The sequence below is a fragment of the Panthera pardus genome, unplaced genomic scaffold (genome assembly GCF_024362965.1).
Source record: "Panthera pardus isolate Hobbes unplaced genomic scaffold, ASM2436296v1 HiC_scaffold_17, whole genome shotgun sequence".
Lineage (NCBI taxonomy): Eukaryota > Metazoa > Chordata > Mammalia > Carnivora > Felidae > Panthera > Panthera pardus.
In genome coordinates this window covers 139,765,164-139,790,716 of record NW_026526732.1, presented here as the reverse complement: position 1 = coordinate 139,790,716, position 25,553 = coordinate 139,765,164, and the positions used below count along the sequence as shown (strand labels likewise).

At 51.9% G+C, this 25,553-nt stretch overlaps 2 protein-coding genes and 1 long non-coding RNA gene across 3 annotated transcripts; 1 reads left to right on the top strand and 2 right to left on the bottom strand.

Annotated features, from left to right (window-relative positions):
• Positions 1-2,589: 2,589 nt before the first annotated feature.
• On the top strand, positions 2,590-10,362 carry GUCA1A (guanylate cyclase activator 1A). The gene is made up of 4 exons (XM_019457125.2): positions 2,590-3,061; positions 8,340-8,489; positions 8,861-8,954; positions 9,223-10,362. The coding sequence occupies exons 1-4, from the start codon at positions 2,861-2,863 to the stop codon at positions 9,390-9,392; spliced, it is 615 nt and encodes a 204-aa protein (XP_019312670.1). The 5' UTR covers positions 2,590-2,860; the 3' UTR covers positions 9,393-10,362.
• On the bottom strand, positions 4,378-8,346 carry LOC128777734 (uncharacterized). The gene is made up of 3 exons (XR_008423081.1): positions 7,758-8,346; positions 5,472-7,589; positions 4,378-4,961 (listed from the first exon to the last, which is right to left on the bottom strand). It is a non-coding gene; the product is annotated as an uncharacterized LOC128777734 (long non-coding RNA).
• A 1,519-nt stretch (positions 10,363-11,881) lies between the features above and the next one.
• On the bottom strand, positions 11,882-22,042 carry GUCA1B (guanylate cyclase activator 1B). Its single transcript, XM_019457126.2, has 4 exons — positions 21,681-22,042; positions 14,699-14,848; positions 13,050-13,170; positions 11,882-12,302 (listed from the first exon to the last, which is right to left on the bottom strand). Exons 1-4 carry the CDS (start codon positions 21,885-21,887, stop codon positions 12,175-12,177), a joined length of 606 nt encoding a protein of 201 aa, XP_019312671.1. The 5' UTR covers positions 21,888-22,042; the 3' UTR covers positions 11,882-12,174.
• Between the last annotated feature and the right edge of the window lie 3,511 nt (positions 22,043-25,553).

The following is a 25,553-nucleotide window of genomic DNA, read 5'->3' as shown; positions in this document are numbered from 1 at the left end:
GATCATGATCTCGCAGTTCGTGAGATCGAGTCCCGTAAGTTCGAGCCCCGCGTCGGGCTCTGTAGTGCCAGCTCGGAGCCTGGAGTCTGCTTCTGATTCTGTCTCCCTCTCTCTGCCCCTCCTCTACTCTTGCTCTGTCTCTCTTCGTCTCTCAAAAATAAATAAATGTTTAATAATAATAATAATAATAAAGAACGATGAACATTGTCCTAGATGTGGTGACCCCTATGACTTCCACCTCCTGCTGTACCCGCCTTGGCACAATCCTCCTCTGAGCGTGGCTGAGATCTGTGACTCACCACTAACCCACGGAATGTGGCAAAGGTAACAGGATGGCATTTCCTTGGTTAGTTACACGATATAAGCTTCCATTTTAGCAAATTGGAGAGAGATTCTCCTTGCTGGCTTGATGAAATAAGCAGCCACACTGAGGAGCCCGTGTAATAAGGAACTTTGGAAAGTCCTAGAAACTGCAGACAGCCTCTGGTAACTGAGAGTGGGCTCCAGATAATGTCTAGCAAGAAGCCAGGGCCCTCAGTCCTATACCCAGGAAATGAATTCTGCCAACATGCTGAATGAGGCAGAAGTGGATTCTTCCCCAGTCAAGCCTCCAGATGTGAACGCACCCCAGATGACACCATGCTCACAGCCCTTTGGGACCTGGGGCAGAGGACCCAGTGAAAGCACAGAGCCAGACTCCTGGCCCACAGAAACTGTGTGATAATAAACATGTAGGATTTTTTTTTAATTTTTAAAAATGTTTATTTTTGAGCTAGAGAGGCAGAGTGTGAGCGGGGGAGGGGCAGAGAGAGAGGGAGACACAGAATCCGAAGCCGGCTCCAGGCTCCGAGCTGTCAGCACAGAGCCCGACACGGGGCTCGAACCCACGAACTGTGAGATCATGACCCGAGCCGAAGTCGGACGCTTAACGACTGAGCCCCCCAGGCGCCCCTAAACGTGTAGAGTTTGAAGCTACGGACTCTGTGGTAGTGTTTAAGCTGCCTAGAAAGCTACTATAACACATCAAAAAAACCAATGGTGCGCCGAGGCAAGAAAAATGAATTCTGCTGAGATTCGGAAAGGTTCTCGGAGGAGGGTGTGTCTGTGCTCACGTGGGAAGAGTGGGGAGGATATAAATCAGGAGCGTTGGAAAGATAAGCTGCCACCTCACCCTCGACTCCTTCAGTCCAAACCCCAAAGCCGAGAGGACTCCGAAGACAAGGACGTGAGCCTGGGCCCCAAGTTCACTGGAGGAGCTTCTCCGCCCCGTATCCAAGCCATGTGCCGGGCGGCCCCCAGCGGCCACTTGCCCAGTGTGCCCTGCATTCACCTCTTTAGGTAAAGGAGAAGCAAAAAGTCTTGTTTGGTTTCTTGCTCAAAAACAGCTGACCTCTGTTTTTGTGAGCAGTATGTGTTCACTGTGAATCATTTAAAAAATACAGGTAAGTTTTAAAAAGCAAAGATTAGGGGTGCCTGGGTGGCCCAGTCGGTTAAGCATCGGACTTTGGCTCGGGTCATGATCTCACGGTTCGTGAGTTCGAGCCCCGCGTCAGGCTCTGTGCTGACAGCTCGGAGCCCAGAGCCTGCTTCCGATTCTGTGTCTCCTCCTCTCTCTGCTCCTCTCGTGCTCATGCTGTCTTCCTCTCTCTCAAAAATAAATAAACATTAAAAAAAAAGCAAAGATTATACTATCGCTGGTGATGTCATGACCCAGAAAGAGCCCTGTTCACATTTTGGTTGTTTCCTTTTAGTTACAGGTATCATGTACACAGCAGTGTCGTGTGACAGGGACAACCTTTGTCACAGACGGGCCCCTAGGCTTGGTCTAGGAACTTTCCAGGATCAGCAGTAGCAGTTCACCATGCACCTGTGTGGTGGTGCCCTCACACACACACACACACACACACACACACACACACACACCCCAGGCCATAAGGCACACGCTCAATGTCCCCTATCCCCATGTCTGTGGGAGGGGATGGTGTCAGGTGTGGAGTCAGATGGAAGGTTGAATTCAAGCCTCCTGGGATGAGAGAGATACAGTCTCTGGGAATGTAAGAATGTGGTCAGAAGAGGACCAGTGAGTGTGTGTGTCTACATGGCTACATGAACTTGTACACTTTAATGGAGGAGGGGGTTCCCTCTAGCTACTCAGGACTCATCTTGGAAGCCCACAAACTCTGCATGATTCAGGCGTGCTTATACATTAACTACCTACGGTGTGACTGGAAGCCCTCAGTTGTGATGGTCAAGTGCAGTGCACACCATGTATAACCGTACACAGCAGTCCTGTCAAAAGCCCACAGTTGGTCCAGCTCTGGAAGAGGCACCAGCTCTATCTCAGATGTACCTCAATTCCATGTCGGAGGGCAGGAACCAAAAACATTGAGAGCCCACTGAAAACAGGAGAAGAAGGGAATGGAGGTCACAGGATCAGAACAGCCACCTATTCGGCCCTGGTAAGAAGGGATAACGAGATTACAAAACGGGTAAGAAAATCCTCTCACCTATCAGCTCAAGGCTGTAATCCTGGGCCTCTGCTTCCCTAAGCTTTGTTCTATTTTCACTCTTCTTTCCTAGGAGCAGTCCCCATTGGCCACAAGGGTTTAGTGGGGACTTAACACCACTTCTCTGGCTCCTCCTGCACTTGGCCGTGGGGTTGCACAGCCCCCCATTACCTTTGTCTCTCTGCTCACCTCCTCCTGTGCTGATTCGTCAGACCTTCTTCGCTCAGCTCTGCACCACTCCGGGCTGTGAGCGTTGAGGGCCCGCTGTTAGAAAGCCGAGCCTCCCTTGTGCAGGGGCAGCGGGGAGCAGGATCCATCCACCTTGGGTGCCGGCCACAGGTGGGGCCTGGGAGATGGGCAACGTGATGGACGGTAAGTCGGTGGAGGAGCTGAGCAGCACCGAGTGCCACCAGTGGTACAAGAAGTTCATGACCGAGTGCCCCTCCGGCCAGCTCACCCTCTACGAGTTCCGCCAGTTCTTCGGCCTCAAGAACCTGAGCCCGTCCACCAGCCAGTATGTGGAGCAGATGTTTGAGACCTTTGACTTCAACAAAGTGAGCAGGGAGGCCTGGGGTGGGGTGGGTGGGCGCTGGAGGGCCGCCCCGGGAGGCCCGGCCAGTGCGGGGCTGCGAGGGGCAGGTGCCAGAACAGTGGCGTCTCCCGGAGGAGGGGGCGCGCTTCTCTGTGTATCTGGGGCTGTGTTGGGGAGTCCGTGGATCTAATGTTCACTGAGCACCTACTGTGATCAGGCACTGGGGGTTCAGAAATGAACCAGAGCCTGTCCGTGCCCTCACTTTTCCAGGGGAAGACAGAGGGGTCCACGGGTTAGTGTACCCAGAGGCCCAGTCTAATGGCTTCCTCTCGGTTTACTCCAAACAGAGTGGGAACACTTACAAGACAGCTGTTGGGCACTTACTGAGTGCTGGGTGCTATACCTGGCACTTTTGCCCAGGCCCTTGGATGCTCGCGGGGTGCAGGAGGAGGAGGAGGGGAGAGGGGAGAGCAGGGTGATAAGTCTGTAGCCCTGGCTAGCCTGGCACAGGCAGGCCCATGTTACATGGGTCACTCCCGGTGCTCTGGGGACAGACAAGGCTGCCTGGTAGCTGGGACGTCCAGACTGCTCCCAACTCCAAAATGCCCAATGACCTCAGCTCACCTTCTCTCAAGTCGGTCCGAAGGTCTGCACGGTGGTCGAACTGTCATCTCCCCGAGTAATCACTGGGACTCCTAATCAGCTAGAGGGGGGGTGCTGGGTACAGTGAGTTAGGGCCCTTAGCTCTCATCAGCTGGGTGGCCTCGCGCCCAAGATCTACCCCCCACGCTCTGCTCCTTGCCCTACATCTGCCACGGAGATTGAGAGCATGGGTTAAGGTAGTTGTTGGTGCCAAGAGCAAATCTTCCGTTTATTTGGAGCAACTGAGTCAAGATGCAGCGGGAGGGGAACCCAAGGCTACAAACCCGGCTCCCCACCCTGGCTGGGCCCCACCCCCCCGGCGCTCACCTGGAAGCATGAGGAGGTGATGTCACCCTGCCATGTGCCCACTGCAAGCCGGGGGAGGCTGCCCAGAGCTTTCCCAGCCCCCATCGCTGCCCAGAGGGTCCAAACATCACTGCGGACGGGGCTTCTAAGGACAGCTGGGGCTCAGAGGCTATTTAAAACTCACTAATATTTAGGGTTAAGGGGACAAAGCAGATTATGGGCTTTGAGTCCCAACCTCAAGGTGCCCACTGGCTTTCCTGAAGGGGGCGTGGGGGAGCGGAGCACTGGAGCTTGTGGCATGGAGACCAGAAGGGATGGCATCAGCATGCTGGACGCCCCCCCCACCCCAAATGCTCCAGGAGAAGGAATAATTCCTGAACAGGAGGGAGAAGGGTCAGTGGTTGAGCCTCAACACCTGACACCTAAACACACCGAGGTATCTCAGCTTCTCACCTGTAAGGAAACCCTTTGGGTCAAGACACATCTCCAAAGGGACGCCCGAAAATCACATATATGACACCAGGGAGGGACAACCCATCAACCTTGTATTTTGCAAGCACCACCTCCACTGTCCCCAACCTGACTTCCTTGATTGCGCCGGGCACACCTTCGCCTCGGGGCCTTTGTGATGCCCGGGACCCTTGTCCTCCAGAATTCTGCTTGGCTCACACCTTTCCCTGCTACAAGTCTCTGCTCACATGTCTCCTTGCCACTGACGCTTGCGCTGATTTCCTGATTGAAACCCTCTTTCACCAGGACTAGCCCCTACCCCTGCATTTCCTGTCCCACCTTCCCTCCCCCGCCCCCCAGAGCGTACCTCATCTTCTGACAACTGATACTGAACAACACGCGGCCACTATGTTTGTTGTGTCTCCCCTCCTGGAGTGTGAGCTCCATGAGGGCGGGGATTTTTGTCTGGCAGACTCATTTCCGTATCTCCAGCATCTAGAGCAGTGCCTGGACCATCGTAGGGGCTGAACAAATATTTGTTATACGAATGAATGGATCGATGAGCAATCATGAGTTCTATGGGCTAATTACGTATTTTACAATACACATTCATTTAAATACATAATTATTAAAATGAAGAGTATCTCTGTAACATCTAAAGGGCTTTGCACACACCAACGGTGTAAACCACACTTTGGGCAATACCGCCTCCTACCCATTGTCATGAGCACAGAGCAGACTGGCTCCGAGATGGGACACCAGGGTGTGCGCTAAGTTAAACAGGGGTGTGCAAACGATGACCTGTGGTCCTATTTTTTTAAGTGAGGTTTTATTAGAACGCACCACACCCACTTGTTTACATACTGCCCAAGCTGAACTATTTGCTATCTGGTCCTCTATAGAAAAAGTTTGCCAGCCCCTGAGTAGACGGCAGTTATGGCCCAGCGTTCTGTTCCAGGGCGGGGGGGAGGCTGGGGGGTGCAGCAGTGTGAGTGGGGAGTGTGATCCTGGGGATAAACAGGTACTTGGCTTACTTCAAAGTTTTGCCTGGGCTTGGCCGCTCCTGGCACTCAGGCAGGTGCACACAAATCGATGTAAGTCTTCACTCCTGCGTCTGAGCGCCGGGTAGGATTTAGGAGGCCCGGTTTCTAGGCAAAGTCTGGCCATTCATCGGTTGTTGGTCTAACCCCTCCTCTCAACTTTAGCTTTCGTCTGGAGACGGGGACAAAAATCCCACCTCTCGGGATGGTGGTGAGATTAAATGAGTAAAGCAAATGAAAATACTCGGCACGAGAGGCACTAGAAAGAAGTTAGTATGACTGTAGTATCATTACTGAATCTCACCCCAAACACAGTCTTGAAAAGTGGGCATTCAGCTTCAGGGGGAGGACCGGAGACTGAGAGAGGCCCTGTGCTTGTTCAAGGCCACACCTCTCCTAAGATGGCCATTATCTTTCTGGCACAAGAGCCCATACTTTTCTTTCTCTTTCCCAATGTTTATTTTATTTTTTAAATTTAATTAATTAATCGATTAATTTATTTTTTTAATTTACATCCAAGTTCGTTAGCAAATAGCTCAATAATGATTTCAACAGCAGGTTCCAGTGATTAATCCCCTGCATATAACACCCCACAAGTGTGTTCCTTAATGCCCTTTACCCATGTAGCCCATCCCCCCACCCACAACCCCTCCAGCACCCCTCTATTTGTCCTCTGTATTTAAGAGTCTCTTCTGTTTTATCTCCCTCCCTGTTTTTATATTATTTTTGTTTCCCTTCCCTAATGTTCATCTGTTTTGTCTCTTAAATTCCACATATGAGTGAAGTCATATGATATTTATCTTTCTCTAATTTCGCTTAGCGTCATACCCTCCAGGTCCATCCGCGTAGTTGCAAATGGCAAGATTTCATTCTTTTTGATTGCCGAGTAATGCTCCATTGTATATATATACCACATCTTCTTTATCTGTTCATCTGTCGATGGACACTTGGGCTCTTTCCATACCTTGGCTATTACTGATAGCGCTGCTATAAACATCGGGGTGCATGTGCCCCTTCAAATCAGCACCCCCATATCCCTTGGGTAAATACCGAGTGGTGCAATTGCTGGGTTGTAGGGTAGTTCTGTTTTTAACTTTTTGAGGAACCTCCATACTGTTTTCCCATCCTTTTCCATTGCCTCTTTTTAGCCACTCAAAAAAAATTGTGGAAGTAATTTTGTACAGCTCATTGTGAGCATTTCCCACAATCCAGAGAGATAAAAAATGAAAAGCGGAAGTATCCTCACCCCGTGTCCTCTTGCCCAGAGGAAACCTCCTTGGCTGTTTGCTTGCTTCTCTGAGCGTTGTGGCATGGGGGGGTTTGCTTGCTCTGTTCTGAGGACACCCCTGGGGGGGGTGGGGTGGGCAAAAATGGGATGAGCCAAGGCGTATGTGAAAGCCTAGCAACCCAGAGAAGCACCAGGCAAATGTTCACGGTGATCACGACATCCACCGTGGGGCTCCACAGTGAGCTCCGGCTCATCAAGGCCTCACCTGAGGCCCAGGCCTGACACTGGGCCAGGAGATCTCAGAGGCCATCCTGCCCAGCCTCTGCCACATCTTTAATAACAGTGCTCCAGCCTCTACTTGCTCACTTTCAGTGACAGGGAGCTCATTACTGCACGAGGCTGGCCCTGTCCACCATGGGCAAATCTGCCTGTTAGAGTTCTTCCCGCTGACCCCAAATGTGCCTCTGGGTAACTTCCTGGTTCCAGAGTCAGGGCTGTGAATAAATGGAGGAACAGAGGCTGGATTCCCAGTTCACACACTCCGAGTCCTATGCTCAGTCTTTCTGCAAAACACAGGCTTCCCTCTCCCAGCCTCACTGGGCTTGCCGGTGAGATGGGCAGAGGCAGGCCTATGTTCTGTGCTTCCCTGACCCCACTGGTGCGGCCTGTGAAATCCGGGGGGACCCTGGAGAAATATCCTGCAGGCATGTCTTGTGCCCCCCTCTCCTACGGTCAACCCCTCTGACACTCAAGAGGACATCACCTTTCCCGGGCAAGCCTCCCAAGCCTCTCCTCTGGCCCTTGCCCAAGCAGAGTTGTGTGTTCTTGTTCCATAATGTCCTGTCCAGATGTGTTGCCATTACATCGTGATGGCATCGTGACCTCTTTGTAAAAAGAACCACAGTAAGGGTAGTGACGGGATTAGCAAACGTTTACCGAGCGCTTACTATATGCCAGGCAGTGTTGCCTGCTTTAGTTACATAAACTCGTTTCATCCCTCCACGGTCCCACAGAGGCAGGTACTATTATAATATTACAGATGAGGAACTTACAGAGACAGCGGGTCCTTGGTCCCAGATTCCACAGCTTTGAGAGGGGTGAAGCCAGGATTCAAACCGGAGCCCCCAACACTGCGCTCCCATCGGGAGCCGGTTCATGTCTTACTGGGTTCTGAAGCCTCTATCACAGCGCGTAGTAGGTGCTCAGTAAAATTCAAAGAACGAAGGGAAGACTGACAAAGGTGCTCCTTGCCTCCGCATCTACCTCCTGCCCTCTCCCCAGCTCTGAAAAACTCAGCCGAACCACGCCCCCTTTCCCTGGGGGTTCGCTTTCTCTTCCCCCGCCTACACACACCTTCCTGCTGCCGGAAGGGGCTCAGGCTTGAGAATCACATGGGAGCAGCCAGTGACCGCCGGCACCGAAATGCCAGTGAAGAGGCGGCAGCACCGTGGACACCCCCTGGGGGCTGGTTTACGGGAGCTGGCGGGGCAGCCTCTGGGGCAGGCGGGGTGGGCTGCGCAGGGGTCGGGGACAGACGGGGCGGACCCCGGCAGGAAGGGCGCGGGGCGCGGGCGGCTCGGCCTCTCCTCGGGCCTCCGGGGAGCGGGCTCAAGGCGGCCGCCTCTCTCGCCCAGGACGGCTACATCGACTTCATGGAGTACGTGGCGGCGCTCAGCCTGGTCCTCAAGGGGAAGGTGGAACAGAAGCTGCGCTGGTACTTCAAGCTCTACGACGTCGATGGCAACGGATGCATCGACAGGGACGAGCTGCTCACCATCATCCGGGTAACTCCAGGTGCAGAGGGCCGGGCCCGGGGCGGGGGCGGGGGCGAGGGCGGGGCCGCGCCCTGGGCGGCCCGCCCCCGGAGCAGACCGCCCGAGGGACGGCGAGTTGGGACTTCAGCAGGCGGAACCGCAATCTCACAACGGGACAGGCTTGGGACTGAGGGTCTGGGGGTGGGGGTGAGGAGCAGCTGTGGCCCTGACCAGCTGCCTGACCCGGGCCACGTGCCATCCACTCTCTGGGTCTCTGTTTCCTCCATCTGTACCAAGAGGCAAACTCCTAAATCCCCGCGTTGCCTCCAGTGCCCACTCTGTTGCTCGGGTACCGCGGAGACAGAACCGGGACGGGCCCCCTCACTTCTTTTTCTCCCCAGGCCATCCGAGCCATTAACCCCTGCAGCGACACGACCATGAGTGCAGAAGAGTTCACCAATACAGTGTTCTCCAAGATTGATGTCAATGGGGATGGTGAGGAGGCCCGGAAGGGGGCGGGCAGGGCAGAGGGGCGGGAGGGGAGAGGGAGGCCACATCCTCCAGCCGCCCCTGCCCCAGCCACAAGGGTTGGATTATAGGGCCCCCTGGACCGGACTGTGGTCTCTGGCTGCTCCCCTCGCAGCCACTTCCCCTAGCATTTGGCTCTGTCCCCCTCGCAAGACTCCAGCTCTGGGCCCCCGTACAACGCTGCCAGGGAGACGTGAGCACCTCCTCCCCGTGACTCCCTTTCTCTCTGCCCCAGGGGAACTCTCCCTGGAGGAGTTCATCGAGGGCGTCCAGAAGGACCAGATGCTTCTGGACACGCTGACACGGAGCCTGGACCTCACCCGCATCGTGCGCAGGCTCCAGAACGGCGAGCACGAAGAGGAGGGGGAAGGGGCCGGCGGGGGGGAGACTGAGGCGGCAGGCTGAGCCCACCGCCCGGCTGCTGGGGAGGGGATGCGTGTTGGTGCCTGGGGTCATCATTGTTGTCATACTAGATACAGGCTCCTGAACTCAAAGCTCAGATCGCCCCTCTGGGGTACACGGTGGTGGCAGATGGGCCGGGGTGGGAGTCGGGAAGGATGGTTCCTGAACCCTGAGCAGGACTCAGCTGGTGGTGACTGCCCCCTGCTGGGCAGCCCTGGGCCGTCCCTAGGCCCAGCTTTTCCCACCGAGCTTCTCTCTGAGTCCCACTCTTCTAGAGCGGGGAGCTCCGACGCAGAGCTGGGCTTTCACGGACTCTGATGGAATCCTACAGACCCGGTGGCCGCAGCCTCCACGTGGGTGCCGCGATCACACACCGAACCCGCACCCCGGAACCCCGGAGCCTACTTGTGTGGTGCGTTGATTGTTCCTCCCTTCCACAAGCATTTATTGAACACCTCCTTGGTATGAATGCTAGATATTAGACATGCCAAGAAAAGGGTAGTCCTTACCCCCAAGGAACTCACAGGCTAAGCATCATTATAATAAAACATGCTAAGAGAAGGTATGGCACTATAGAAAGTCCTCATTTATGCGGAGGAAATCGGTGTCTATTCAGAAGAGGCTGCCCAACACCCTTACTTCCCCTGCTGGCTCCGCAGTGAGGGGTGGTGCCACAGCTCTGCGACTCATTGACTGTGGCCAGCGTCCTGACCGTCCCTCGTCTAACCTAACTCCCTCTTGAGGGCTGTGACACCAGATGGGAAGTGGGGCAGTCTGGGACAGGTGGGCCCCATTCCCATTCTTTGCATACCTCAACTTTAGGGATACCTGTCCAAGAACTTGGGGAGAGACACAGGCTGCAGCAGTTGTGATCATCTTTTCTAAGATGCTCTTTCTTCTGGGCTTTGCGTCTTCACGTCAGCTGGGTGTGGGGGAAGTACAAGGAGTGAGTAAAAATCCAAGGGTAGGAGAGCGAAAACAAGGGGCAAGAGGAATGAGCTCCAGCTTGTGGAGAGCCCCACGAGGGGAAGGGAGGGTCCCACCCCCCACCCATCACTTGGGCCACCCCAGGCTGGGAAGTCAGCCAGGGCCTGAGCACAGACGTGGAGGGACAGAAGATGGAGATCAATGTCATGGGCAGCCTGGGGGGAAAAGGGAGTTGACATTTCTGCTTCTCTGGGTGGCTTCCTCTTGGAACATCCTGAACGTGGGAGGGGGGAGGGTATTTGAACAGAATTAGGACATTTCCCCAAGTCGGTCACATACCACCTTCATGACTTGCGGACTTATCTGTGTCCCACTTGGATTGCTATTATTTTTTTTTTAATTTTTTTTTTAACGTTTATTTATTTTTGAGACAGAGAGAGACAGAGCATGAATGGGGGAGGGTCAGAGAGAGGGAGACACAGAATCTGAAACAGGCTCCAGGCTCTGAGCTGTCAGCACTGAGCCCGACATGGGGCTTGAACTCACGGACCGCGAGATCATGACCTGAGCTGAAGTCGGCCGCTTAACCGACTGAGCCACCCAGGCGCCCTGGATTGCTATTATTTTTTAATCAACCCTTTTTCACCTGAAATGTGTTTCTAAAGCAAACTTTATATGAATGGCATACCTATGAAATCGCCGTTCAGTAGGTGAGTTTTATTTTTCATCCATCAACATAAAAACATATGTATTCGAACGAGTTCCTGTTCTGAGTTCCTTAGCACCCCTCTTCAACCAGAGGGACTCCCTTTAAATCTAGTTTGTAATAGGGTCGCATATAGAGTTTGTATAACAAAATAATTCCACATCTATAACAAATAATTATCTGAGCACTGCCTGTTCAGTCCAACCTGCTCACGGATGAGATAATTGAGGTTAGGGAGAGAGAAATGGTCGTCTTGGGTCACATAGCGGCTGGAGGCAAAGCCGGGCCTAGGACCAGTTCTTCCCAGAGACAGAGAGAGGTTTCCGCATCCTTCAAGGAGACACATCCGGCTTGTGGCCGGGAATCCTGGCAGGTCCATGCACAGGCAGGGGGCAGGGGGCAGGAGGCAGGGGGATGGGGGGTGGGGGTGTGGTTGGGGGTGCGGAGTGTGGATGAGGGGTAGGGACAGGGACAGAAGGATTGTGTGGGGGTGTGGGTTGACAGCAGGGACTGGGGGAGCAGCACCAGGGCAGAGCTGAAACAGCCCCTTTAAGCACAGCCGACCCCTCCAAGGACGGGAAGACCAGAGCCTTTCAGGATGCAGTTTTCCCTTGTTGACACCCCTGGTGAGGACAGGTTGGGGAGGGGGAGGCAAGAGCCCTCCCCATGAACTCCTCAGGATCCTGGGGGGGGGGGTGTAATTATTATCACACTCACCCCCCGACTCCTATTTCTGTGTCACACTGTGTGGGCACTCTCGTTGCTAATTTGGTCTATGGGACCCCCCAGCCCCACCCTCCCAGTATTGCCCTGCTTCCGGCTGAGAACCCTGTAGGAGACTGTGGAAACCACCCCCCCACCCCCCCACCCCCGCCGCCAACACATACTTGTTCCAGAAGCAGTTGAAGGGAGAGAGAGGAAACCAGTTCCCTTCACCACCCCAGTACATCCTCCCAGTGGACCGTCTCCCATTGGCCACTTCAGCCCAACGGCCCCTACCCCCTGCTCGGTCCCAACCCCTTTCATGGTGGGGGGGGGGGCAGATAAGAGTGAGCATACACAGGCTGAGCCAGGGCCCCTCCCTCTACTCTGGAAACCTGGTGAACCCGGAGTCTTGGAGGGGCCTGTGGACTCCCGAAGGCCCCAGACCCCTCAGAACATGGCGCTTTTCCGCCTCTGCTGAGAGATCCAGCCACCGGGGTTCATGTCCATCTGGAGCATCTTCATCACCCACTTGTCACGACGGGCACCTTCAATGAACTCATTCAGAGACAGCTGGCCTGGGCAAGGGGTAGGAGAGATGGTCATGCGGGAGAGTGGAAGAAATGGGGTTGGGGGCGAGAGGAGAGGCCTTCCCTCCCAGGGCGCGTCCTCTTGCACAAACCGACGCCTCGTACACAAACGGGCCTGCAGTCCCAGGGCCCAAGCTCGGGGCTTGTCAACTCTCCAATTCTCCAGGAGTCTCCCGGAGGCTTCAAGGGTCTCTTTAAGGGGCTTGCTTTGCAAAGGAATTTAAGCTTTCCTTTTGCCCACGGTGCCTTCAAAATGGTCCTGAGGGCTCTTCTGGGTGTGTCCCCAGCCAGTTCCCTCCCTTCACAGCCTTGGGGCTGGTGCGTCCAGCTGCAGGGAGGAGGCCTAAATAGCCTTGGGGGGCGGGGTGGGGGGTAGCTATCCTATGCCCATCTCTCAAATACATTTACCCTATTTATTCCTCTGGAGCGTTTTTATCCCTATTTTCCAGATGAGAAAACTGAGGCCATGCTAGGAGTTTAAATGGTCTGCCTGAGTCCAAAGCTCCTATTCTCTTGCTGTGCTTGCCGGGCGGGCATCAGCAACTCTGGCCGGGGCTTAAATCACTCTGGTGAACATCGCATCACGTGCCAGTGACGCCCCTGTTATTTTGCGTCCTCCTCTCTGCACCCGGTTCACAGATGAGGATAACAGTGGCTGGGAGGTGGCGGGCCTTGTCCAAGGTCGCAGGGCCGGAAAGTGGGGGTGCTGTGGCGTGGGCAGCCCCGCCCCCTTACCATCTCCGTTCTCATCCACCAGAAGGAAGATCCTGTCCACCACCTCCTCGGGTGTGAGCAGCTGTCCTTGCTGCTCGGCCTCCTCCTCCACCCTGCAGGCTTTCTTCAGCTTGTAGATCGCCTGCGAGAGAAAACCGATAGCTCCCTTCCTCCCTCCCTCTGCCGGGACCCCAGGCCCTCAGCCCTGTGTCCCCAGCGCTGCCCCCTAGCCTGTACACTGTAGGACCACAGGCCCCAGACCCAAATAAAAATCCACCTGTCCTCGGGCTACTCTCTCAGGGTCCCACTGGCCTAGTTCCAGCTGAGGAGTGTCAGGCCTCATAGGCCACCTCATCCTGATGTCCTGTGACTGTCAAAGTGAAACCCAAGACCCTCAATGAGGGATGGACCCAGCACTGTGATGTTCCCAAGTCCACTTTGCCCAGGAGGAGATGGAGACCCAGAGGGGAAAAGAGGATACTTATGGATGTGTGTGTAAAACAGGACGAGGGGGGATACCGGCATTTGGACGAGGGAAAGGACAGGTTTCTGCCTTGCCCTGTTTCCTCTCCCCACGAGGCGGCGTTGGTGAAGTGAAGTGGGGAAGAGACAGACAAATGTGAGGGTTTTCCTCAGTTCCTTGATGGGGAGCTCCGTGGACAGATGCCTGTCTTGTCGATCCCCAGGCCCTCACTGCCCAGTGCAGTGCCTGGCACAACGTGGGTCCCACTGACCGGGGTCTGAGAGCCCCGGGGCTAGGGCCAGCTGCAGTGCCTCCTGGGATGGATGAACTTGGGCAAACCACAGAACTGCCCCGAGGCGACTTCTTTATCTGTGAAATGGGCAGACAACCGCCCCCTGGGAGTGCAGTTCTAGGGCCGTAACAGGGTGACGCAGGTCAGGGGTCAGTCTGTGCCATAGTAGATTCTTTCTTCTACTCTCATTGCTTTTTTTTTTTTTTTAACTTTTTGTAATGTTTATTTACTTTGAGAGAGAGAGAGAGAGAGAGACAGAGCATGAGTCGGGGAGGGGCAGAGAGGGAGACACAGACTCCGGAGCAGCTCCAGGCCCTGAGCTGTCAGCACAGAGCCCGACCCGGGGCTCGAACTCACGAGCTGTGAGATCATGACCTGAGTCGAAGTCAGAGACACTTAACCGACCGAGCCACCCAGGTGCCTCTCACTGGCACCTCTCATGCCTCATGCCTCTCACCTCTTAATTGCCTCTCATTAATTTACTCTTCTTTTTTCTAATTTCTTGAGATGACTTCTAACATCAGCGATTTCCAGCCTCTTAATTTTCTGACATCTACCTTTTAAGGCGCTAAAATGCTCTGCAAGTCCAGCGTCGGCCGCACTCCACAGCTGATTATGTTACGTGAGCATTATAATCCGGCTCCATGCACTTGGTGCGTATATGCACGTGATGTAACGTCTTTCATTTATGGAGGAGTTAGGAATGTACCGCCTTATTTCCAAACAGATGGGGATTTTTTTAAGGTATCTTTTTGTAGTGGATTTCTAGCTTAATTCTGACCTTTGTCAGAAAGCACCCTCCGAATGATCCCCGTGCTCCTTCCCCCACCCCAGCCCCGGGGGCCCCCACTTGAGGGGCCGGGCCTCAGAGCCCAGCAGCGCTCACGCGCCCAGGCCCCACGGGCGGATGCTGACCTCCACAATGTCGAGCAGCTCCAGGCGGTCGATGCAGCCATTGCGGTCCTTGTCATAGATCTTGAAGGTCCACTTCAGCTTGTGTTCCAGGGTGCCCCTCAGCACGAGGTTCAGGGCGGCCACATACTCCAAGAAGTCGATGGTGTTGTCCTGCAGCGGGAGTGGGAGCTGTGAGGTCCCTCCCGCCTTCCCCAGAGCTCAGGCGAGGGCCCGATGCTGGGCCGTCCGTGCCTACAAATCCAAGGCTTTGCCTCTGGCCATCCACGTGGCTTCTACGGCCACCCCGGCATCCTTTCCCAGTCTGTGATCACTCAACTCTACCCGTCCTTCAAGGCCCAGCTCAAGGGTCCCCTCTTTCAGGAAGTCTTCCTTCTCTGACCACCTACAGTGGTCTGTCTCTCTTGATCCCTCTTCTAACATTCACAACACTTACACTTTAATCCGCACAGTTTGGGCCTTATTCTGGCATCGCCACTTGGCCGTTTCGTAAGTCTGTCTCATTCTTGAGCTGTATTCTACATATGCTCCTGGAGAAAAGAGGGGCTTACGTTGCCTTTGTCTCCCCTTTGTGCTTAGCATGGCGCCACTTATGTGCAGAGTCAGGGTCTCAAAAGTATTTATGAATCAACGAATACGTGATTGACTTAATTTCAATCTGGGACTAAGGCACCTCTGGAAGATGAGAAAGCAGTGCTCATGGTAAAAATGTCCTTTATCCTTTTACACCTTCCGAGCCCGAGGGGAGGCAGACAGGCGATGGCTCCAGCCCCGTGTGGACATTACCTTCCCTGAAGGACAGGCACCGCCTGTCCCCACCCAGGAAGGAGGGCGGGAGACAGAGCTCAGGTGCTAACCCCCCAGAGGTAGGAGACGGGCACAGTCTGCTTCTGTGGCGACTCTGACCAGGTCACTGAAACTCCTTCTAACACAAATGTGGCAACAATTACTCGAAAAGCAGTCAACAAGAGGCAGGGGGCACACCTGCTTCTTGCCCTTCTACGCCAGTCGAGTGTGAGGGGAGAGGCTTGCGGTGATGGTGTCCGCAGTGGGCTGGTCAGGGTGAGCTTCACAAGGGTGTTCCCACTTATGGGTGCTCCCTCCCGTCTTTTTTTTTTTTTTTTTAATTTTTTTTTAACATTTATTTATTTTTGAGACAGAGAGAGAGCATGAACAGGGGAGGGTCAGAGAAAGAGGGAGACACAGAATCTGAAACAGGCTCCAGGCTCTGAGCTGTCAGCACAGAGCCCGACGCGGGGCTCGAACCCACGGACCGCGAGATCATGACCTGAGCCGAAGTCGGACGCTCAACCGACTGAGCCACCCAGGCACCCCTTCCTCCCATCTTCTGAGGGTGGGGACCTCAGCTCTCCAAAGCCAGAAGCTGAGTCATCACTCTCCCAGGAGTGGCTGTCACTCACAGGACTTTGTCATCAGAAATGACATCGCTGGCCCAGAGGACCTCTGTCCTACTGGGTCATGCCACTCAGGCGGCCCCACCCCCAGATCAAGGGGTGCTTGGGTGAGCAACAAGGAAACCACAGAACACAGCAGAACATGAGGCAAATTAGAAAGCCTAAGGAAAAACCAAGAAGAAAACAAAACGAGCCCACTTCAACACCCAAAGTGTCATGTCATATATATATATATAGAACTATATATATAACATGATATATAACATGATATATATATATATATATATATATATATATATATATATATACACACACATATATATATCATGTTGGCCATTATTATTTTTTAAGTTATTTTTTAATGTTTATTTTGAGAGAGAGAGAGAGAGAGAGAGAGTATGGGGGAGGGGCAGAGAGAGAGGGAGACACTGAATCCCAAGCAGGCTCCAGGCTCTGAGCTATCAGCACACAGCCCGACATGGGGCTCGAACTCATAAACCGTGAGATCATGACCTGAGCCGAAGTCAGATGCTCAACCGACTGAGCCACCCAGGTGCCCCCCAAAGTGTCTATTTCAACATCTTTTATGCGGTTACTTCTGGTCTTCCACACCCCCCACCATGTATTTACCTAATCGAGGTCAGACTGTAGCTATGTTATTTCCTGGATTTTTATCTTAAAATGCCCCATGTCTTTACAATTAATTGAAATCATACCTTTTATTTTTTTGAGGGGTACTCCCCTCAAGCAGTCCCTTGGGCTCTATGAACCTGGTTTAAATATTTTATGTTACACAATGAACATCTTTGTGTGTGTATATATATATTTACAATATATATATATTGTGTGTATATATATATTTACTATATATATATATTGTGTGTGTATATATATATATATATTTCATATATCTCTGGTAATTTCTTTAGGGTAGGTTCTTAGCAATGGCTGTTCTTTTCTCTTTTTTCACTAGTGTTTAATCCGCTGTTTGTGTCAGTCTATCATTCTATGAGATTTTGTCACACATGAAGCTATGAGTAGTATCTAATATCAATACGAGGACGCTCTCTGTTACCACTTAAGAGTTACATCCTTCCTCCGACCAGACTGTCACTCTCGGCAGCCATTAATCTGATCTCCATCACTATAGCGTATCCACTTGAAGAATGGTATACAAATGAAATCACACAGTATGTAGCCCTTTAAGGTGGGCTTGTTGTGCTCAATGCAAAGCCCTGGGGAGTCATCCAAGCTGTTGAGTGTATCAGCACTCCCTTCCCTGCTATCGCTGAGTGGTCCTCCACTGCATGAATAGCCCCTCCTTTATTCTACTCACTCATTGAAGGTTATCCGGCTTGTTTCCAACAACCGCCCCTCCCCCGCAAGCTTTATTGAGATATAATTGCCGAATAGCCTTTTAAAGAACATTGTGTAAGTTTAAGGTATACGCTGTGATGATTGGTTGTTCTTTAAAAGATTATTTTCATCAGTAATTGTTACTTATTAAGTTTGCTAAAAATTAACCTTATGTTTTTTTTAATAAGAGTAGGAAAATGTATGCAAAATGGCTGGTAGGGGTGTCTGGGGGGCTCAGTCAGTTAAGTGTCCAACTTTGGCTCAGGTCATGATCTCACGGTTTGTGAGTTCGAGTGCGCTGACAGTGAGAAGCCTGCTTGGGATTCTCTCTCTCCCTCTGTCTCTGCCCTTCCCCAACTTGTTCTCTCTCTCTCTCAAAATAAATAAATAAACTTTAAAAAGGGTTATAAATAAAAAAGAAAGAAAGCAAAATGGCTGGTAGGAACCGTCTATTTCACACACACCATTTCTCTTAGGTTTGTTATACCCACTTTACGGATGAGGAAACTGAGACTCAGAGAGGTTAAATAAGTTGCTCAAGGGAAGCCCACTCTGGAAATGGCAGAGCCTTTCAAGCTACATGTCTTTTCTAGTTCAAGTTGAGAACTTTCTTACTCCTCTCAAGGTATATGACTGTCTAAAAAAAATGAGCCTTGTATCTAGCACCACAGAGAGAAAAACCAAAAAACCAAAACCACTGATAAATCCTCTCCAGCTCTATAGATTCTCCAACATTCTTTGTCTAGAACATTCTGTCCTGACAGCATCCTCCCTCAACATGACACGGTTACCACAATGAGCCCTTGCCTCCCATGAGGCACACTAGAGTTAGCCCTTCCCGAGGAGTGACCTCAGCTGTAAAGTTGCTCCGACCCCAGGACGAGACCTGGGAAGCTCCCAGCTGGGACTCACTCATCTCACGCTCTGTGCCGGGCCCTCGTCAGCTTCAATTACCTACAGAGCAATGGGAAGATGATGGAAATGCCTCTGTCCACTCAAGAGTAGGAGCAGAAGTGACAGGCGTGTGATCTGCTCTGTGGGATTACCTGCCCCATTTCTCCCTGAATTGGCTGCATTTGTGCACCAGCCCCGGCCTTAGCACACGTTACATAAGGATCCCAAATGACATTTGATTTCACCTTCCCTTTGCTTCCATCCCAGTGCATCGCAGGGCAACCACTGGAGAGAAGAGTGTCGCAAGGGAGAGGCGTAGCAGGGATGAGGCGCTCTGGCCTCTTTGCCTCCACCAAACTCCCATTTCTATCACCCTAGGTTAAAATTTTTTTTAATGTTTATTCATTTTTGAAAGAGGGAGCATGAGCGGAGGAGGGGGAGACAGAGCAGGAGACACAGAATCGGAAGCAGGATCCAAGCTGTGAGCTGTCAGCACAGAGCCCGACGCGGGGCTCAAGCCCACGAACCGTGAGATCATGACCCGAGCCGAAGTCGGACGCTTCGCCCACTGAACCACCCAGGCGCCGCGCTGTCACCTCAGATTTCGACATGTGAGCTGTATCTATGAACTCTTGATTTTATTTGTCTCCGAAAGCTCAGACCAGTTGCCCAGAAATCGGACTCACTAACATCAAGATGGTGCCAATGTGGGGAGTGGAGAAGGGTGTGGGTTTGGAGACAGAAACTAAGCGGGAAAAGAAAGAAAAAGGCTCAGTCCCTGACAGAGGAACTTACCACACCTCTGGAAAGCTCTTCCTCAACAGTAGAATTCCAATTAATAAATGGAGAAGGGATGGTGGAATGCGAAAACTATCGATGGATGCCAAAGCTAGCAGATGAAAATCAGAGGAGCGCCAGGATATTGACTTCTCTCAAAGTAGCTCCCTATAAGATGCTTGTTAATTACAAAGGAAAAATGGTAACTTTCCGGGGGAGAAACCTGGCAGACACCATGTAACCAACCCCTGTAATGGGATAAACCAACATCATGTGCCCCCGACAGGAGGCACTGAGAAGGACATGAGATCACTCCTGGGGCATTTCTGCCAGAAATGGAAAACCTGAGTCTAATCACAAAGCCACACTGAACAAACCCAAATTGTGGGATGTTCTACCAAATTAACTGGCCTGCAATCTTCAAAAATGTCAGCGTCATATAAGACAAAAGCTAAGCATTGAAGGTTCTGAATTAAAGACTAGAGACAGGACAAATAAATGCAATGCGTGATCAGATCCCACCCCACCCCCCCCAACCCCGCTCCAAATAAGAAAAACAAGCAAGTAATATAGAGAACATATCACATGTCAAATTGACAAAACTTGAATATGGATTAGCTAATAGAATTGGGTCAATATTGAATTTCCTGATTTTCATCTTTGTATTAGGTTATTTAAGAGCACGTCCTTGTTCTTAGAAAGAACACACTGAAATACTTAGGGGTAAAAGGATGTGATGTCTCCAACTTTCTCTAAAGAAAGACAGACATGCACATGCACAGAATGATAAAGCAAATGAGGCAAAATGTACAATTGGACAAATTGTACATAGGAGTTACTTATGCTATTCTTTCAACTTGGTATACATTTGAAATACCATCAAAAACAAAAGTTCTAAAGAAAGGAAAACAACAGTCAATGAATATCATGTGCTAATTTGTAAAAGAGATACGGTATAAAGAGTACAGCTGTACCAGGCCCACAGGCTTGGCAATCCCCCCTTCCCATTTAAGTTTCTTTATTTAGAGAGAGAGGGAGGGCACATACACACACAAGCAGGAGAGGGGCAGTGAGAGAGGGAGAACGCCAAGCAGGCTCCATGCTGCCAGTGTAGTGTCCCATGCGGGGCTCAAACTCACGAACCGAGATCATGACCTGAGCCGAAACCAAGAGTTGGACGCTTCACTGACGGAGCCACCCAGGTGTCCCTTGACAATCCCTTTTGGATCTTGAGTTGCTATCCTACTGAATTTTAAGGTGAATGTGGGGAAGATTGATACATTTATGATAGCAAATCTTGTTGTGTGTGATCTGGTTTGTTTTAAAACCATTTTCTCTCTTAAAAACAAAACAAAACAAACAGCCTTCTAAGCAGGCACACTCGACTGGGAGTCAGGACCCTTGAGTATACGACCTTGGGCAAATCAGCTCACTTCCTCTTGTCCCAGTTTTCTCTTCATTTGGATCATTAAATGGGCTGCAGAAGGCTCGGAGGAGAGGGGGCAGAAGAGAAGCTTGGAGAAGTCTGAATGTACTCTGTGCCCCACGAGGGAGTCCATAGGTTTCATCTCTAAGGAGGTTTCTGTTGCCCTGACGCTACCCCACCCTCCATCCCCCTACAGATGCACGCTAACTAGTACCCGGACAAGGTCAGACCCAAACAGGCTTTCCCAGTGATTCAGCCTAAAAAGTGAAGCTCTCCACGCATGGAAAAGTACAGAGGCTTTCTCCAGATTAATTATCTAGGTCCAACAACCACCCCCCTCAACTCGGGGAGGCTGAAGTAGGTACTTGAGGCAAATCGAATGATTTGAAGGGTCGTGGAGGCCCTGGACTGAAAGCCTTAAATAACGAAGGGGTTTCCATTTCTGAATTCTATTTCCAGGGGTGGATTGACAAAATGCAGTATCTTCTCAGCTGCAGGTGCCATTGGAAGGCTTAAAGAAATCCTGTGGTGGAATGGTCTCATGGAATCTTCCATGGCTTGGAGAGTTGTAAGGGACTTTTACATGATCCGTTCAACTGCCCGGTCAGTGCAGGAGGCCCTCCCAGCATGCTGGAATGGGAGACCTGACCAGTCTCAATTCCAAGGACCCCAACAAAGGGGAGATCACAGTCTATACCAAGAGAGCTCATCCTTTTGGGACAGCTCTTTAGCTCCTTATCTTTAGAGTGACAGGGGCTCTGGTGGGTGTGGGAGACCAGGTCCTTGGGCTGTAGAGCCTTGGCCAAAAATACACCAATTGAGGACTGGACTGTGTGCCCTTCTGCCCAGCCCACCTCCTCTCAGCAGGTGGACAGAGGGAGGCAGGAAGAGCAGAGAGACAGGGGAGAGAAGATGAGATGGAAAGGAGAGAAGGAAAGATGGGAAGGGACCAAATGATGGGAAGAGAGAAGAGTTTGGGGAAAGAGAGACAGAAAACGTGAGCAGGAAATGGAGAGCAGAGCAGGGGGACTGGGGACGGGCCGCTCCCTCCCACTGGTGACGCTCCCTCAGCTCAGTGGGAAACGAGCTGGCCCCCACACCCCCTTCAGTGCCTTACCCCATTCTTGTCGAAGGCTCGGAACATGCCTTCTACGTACTGGGTGGCCTCCTCGTTGCCTGTGACCTTGAAGAAGCGCTTAAACTCGTGCATGAAGAGAGAGCCGCTGGGGCACTCCACCACGAACTTCTTGTACCACTCCTGGAGCTCGGCCACGTCCATCTCGCCGGCCGCCTCCGCCTCCTCCCAGCTGAACTGCTGCCCCATCCCGGCCTGGAGGGATGTCGGGGGTCTGTGCCTCCTCCTGGGCTTCTGCCGATTGATGCCTTAGGCCGGGGCCCTCTTCCTCCCTTTCCTCTGCCTGGCCGGCCTCTTCATCATCTCCTGGCCACTGGGCAGCGCAGGGGCAGGCGGCAGGGGGCGGGGCCGGGCCAGCTAAGCGCCCTAAGATCATTAGAAGATTCCCCTGGAAGGTCTGACCCCCAGTCAGCTAAGCTCCCCCAGCCTCACCCCTCCCTTCATTCTTGTCAACCCTGTGACTACGCCACCCTGGCAGATTCTGAAGGGGGGAGAAGGGCAGGAAACGGACACCCTACCATCTCACACATGCTCCCTGTTCCATTAGTTGGGCACCGCGCTGTTCCAGAGAGGCCCATCTTGGAGACACAGGAGACTCTGAAGTCCAGAGAGGGAGCGAGACCAACTCCTAGCCCGTAAGATAGAGCCTGCTGGTGATCTGGGCCTCACTCACATGGGCCAGTGAGAAGCAGCAGATTCTATGATGTGAAGGCCTCCAGGTGGGCAGTTCTGTCCCCGAGCTCAGGGCCAGACACCCCTGAGTCTTCAAGTTTTCCATTTTCCAACTTAAAGTACAAATGCTTCCTTCCAACACCCTTCACCCAAGACCTAGAAACAAGGCATTCCCTACTTTCTCTCCTAAGTGTGAATATGTGAGAAGGATCTGTGAGCGCGGCTTAAAAGATCTTTGAAGGCTCTTACTTTCATGTTTGCGAATTTGTTTCCGAATCAATTATATATTCGTGCTTATTTTAATGTAATATTAAAATGATACCTTCCAGAAACCAGAAAATCGAATGCACTTTTCTAGATTTTAGGAGTTGTTCCGGGGGGGTCTTGTAATCTCAGGGGTGACACTGCCTGTCTCCCGTTGACCAGTCACTCCCGAATTGTTCTGTACACCCCCAGGCCTGACTCCCTCGCTCACATACCCCCCTGCCCCCCGCCTCCATTCATCCCTAATCTCTTGAAGTTCTTCTAAGTTTTTGCCATTCCTTTAAAAACATTTTTTTTTCAGGTTTTTATTTTTGAGACAGAGAGAGAGAGAGAGAGAGAGAGAGAGAGAAAGCACAAGCAGGGGAGGGGAAGAGAGAGAGGGAGACACAAAATCTGAAGCAGGTTCCAAGCTGTCAGCCCAGAGCCCGACGTGGGGCTGGAACCCACAAACCGCAAGATCTTGACCTGAGCTGATGTCGGATGCTTAAGGGACTGAGCCGCCCAGCGCCTCACTGCCATTCATGAAGTAGGAGCCCCACTTCCTGTCATCTTTCCAAGCACTCGTGGATCTTTCTGCCACATCCTTTGGGGTCAGGAGAGTACGGCTCATCGCCTCCCTGCTCCTAACTGTTGCCTCCACTTTTTCCTCTTTTCTCCCTCAAAAATGCCAGTCTCTTTAAAGCCACGGGTGACTCTACCCACTTGCCCTCACTGGTGACTTCACTGCTTTGTCTCAGAGCACCAGCTTGGTGACGTGACATCCAGGTGGATAGTGGATCCATCCCACACTCTGGCCTCAAAGGTCCCTGAGCTTTTCTTCCACCCCACCTCGGCCTCCCGTTCACTTTGGCCCTTGGGCCAGCAGCAGCTGCAGCAACTGGGAGCTTGTTAGAAATGCCAATTCTCAGGTCTCCTCTCCCCTACTGAACCAAGAACCCTGCGCATGGGCCTAGCGATCTGTGTTTGGACAAGCCCTCCACGTGCTTCCAACGCACGCTGACGTCTGGGCACCGCTACCATAGGCCTCGCAGTCACGCATTTCTGAACCACCTCCGAAACATTCAAACATCACCGTGGCCTCCCTCTAGCTCTAACACCTTCACCCAACAACGCACCAGCCGGAGACTTGGAACTTGCTGATCTCTTTGTTTTTTAACATCTGTCACCCTGTTCATATCCTCGCTTTCCTCCTTATCCTCACCCACGGCCCAGGGCTCTTGCCATTTCCTTGCCATGACCTTGACCTTTGTGCTCCTCTCTCCCTCTAAGTACTTGGTTGGCAAAACCCAACCTTGGCTAAAGCCACTAACCGTTCGCTAACAGCTCACCTGCACCCAGGAGGTGACGGTAGTACATGTTAGTCCCCGCTGATGTCACTCTCCCCCTCCTGAGAGGACTTTTCCACAAGCCGCCTGCCCTCAGACCTCACTCACTCTCGCGTTCAGCTGATGACCTTGTTACAAGCTTTGCTTCACAGAGAAACAGATGCATCAGATGACCACTTCATCTTCCCAGGAGATTTCTCCGCACCTGTGCCCACGCACTTGACCTTCTTCCTGGGTTGATGGAAGCAGTGGCCCTTTCCCTCTCCACCTGTAAGCTCGTCAGCTAGGTCTCCTCTCTCTGCCTATCCAAGCACTTCACTCCCAGTTATTCCCTTTCTCTTCTCCATCCTCAGTTTATCCTTCTCTAATGGATCATTCCTGCCTGAGGACGGCCTTAATATCACCTTTATTAAACAAAACAAAACAAAACAAAACAAAAAACAAAACTCCTTCCTTGACTCCACATTCAGGGTCCCGTTATGGGACTTTCATATGCTTTTGCCTTTACGAGTCATAAAATAAATATTCAGTAAATAAATATTAAAAATATTTTGTCACCCATTGGTATAAAGATGAATATAATCCAGTCTGGACTGTACTCTCTTCCTTCCTTCCTTCCCTCCTTCCTTCCTCCCTCCCTTTCCTTCCTTCCTTCCTTACCCCCCCTTCCTTCCTTCCTTCCTTCCTTCCTTCCTTCCTTCCTTCCTTCCTTCCCCACCTCTCTTCCTCCATTCCTTCCTTCCTTCCTCCCTCCCTCTCTCCTCCCCTTTTTATTTTTCCCCTTCCTTCCTTATTTTGAAATAAATTAAACATTTTTTAAAGTATTTTTTTTTGGGGGGGGGAGAGCACATGCAGAGCGAGGCCGAGAGAGGGGGACAGAGGATCCAAAGCAGACTCTGCACTGACAGGCCGACAGCAACAAGCCTGACGCGGGGCTTGAACTCACAAACCGCGAGATCATGATCCGAATGAAGTCGGACGCTCAACCAACTGAGCCACCCAGGTGCCCCATGTCTTCTTATTCTCTCTCCAACTTACTCCAGTGGGATGCTCATCCTTGTCATTCCATAGAGAAGTGGTCACCAAAGACCTGCTTTTTTTACTCAGTCTGTCAACAGATTCATCCCAGTTCAATCAATGAGTTCTTTCCTCAAACACTCTAGGTTTCAAGAAACCACACTCCTCTGAGTTCACTCCAATCTCACTGACTACTCATCTCCTTTGCTAGCACCTCCTCCTGTTGAACAAATCTCTTTGTGCTTGGGGCTTCCAGGCTTGTTCTGGAAGTTCTCTTCTCACCTCCCCACCTATGCCCTCCCCAGGGGAGTTCACTCATCACGACATTACATACCATTTGCAGGCTGATCGCTTCCAAATTTGTACCTGCAGCCTGGACCTCTCCCCAGAACTCTGATTTATGAACCTGGCTGCCGAAGAGACATCTCTACTCAGATCGCAAACATGGCAAGGCCAAAATCAAACTCCTGATTCCCTCCCTAGATTCCTCCCCAACCCTTTTCCACCTCAGCAATAGCATTACCATTTACCCAGTTGCTTAGCCCCAAAACTAAGACCCATTCTTCAATCTTCTTTC

Excerpts from the sequence above, each read along its gene's own strand:
- GUCA1B (XM_019457126.2), bottom strand. The coding sequence starts at position 21,887 with ATGGGGCAGCAGTTCAGCTGGGAGGAGGCGGAGGCGGCCGGCGAGATG. Across the intron at positions 13,171-14,698 it reads AGCTGCTCGACATTGTGGAG|GCGATCTACAAGCTGAAGAA; the intron begins GTCAGCATCCGC and ends TTTCTCTCGCAG. Across the intron at positions 12,303-13,049 it reads GGTGGATGAGAACGGAGATG|GCCAGCTGTCTCTGAATGAG; the intron begins GTAAGGGGGCGG and ends CCCCTTGCCCAG.
- GUCA1A (XM_019457125.2), top strand. The coding sequence starts at position 2,861 with ATGGGCAACGTGATGGACGGTAAGTCGGTGGAGGAGCTGAGCAGCACC. Across the intron at positions 3,062-8,339 it reads AGACCTTTGACTTCAACAAA|GACGGCTACATCGACTTCAT; the intron begins GTGAGCAGGGAG and ends TCTCTCGCCCAG. Across the intron at positions 8,490-8,860 it reads AGCTGCTCACCATCATCCGG|GCCATCCGAGCCATTAACCC; the intron begins GTAACTCCAGGT and ends TTTTCTCCCCAG.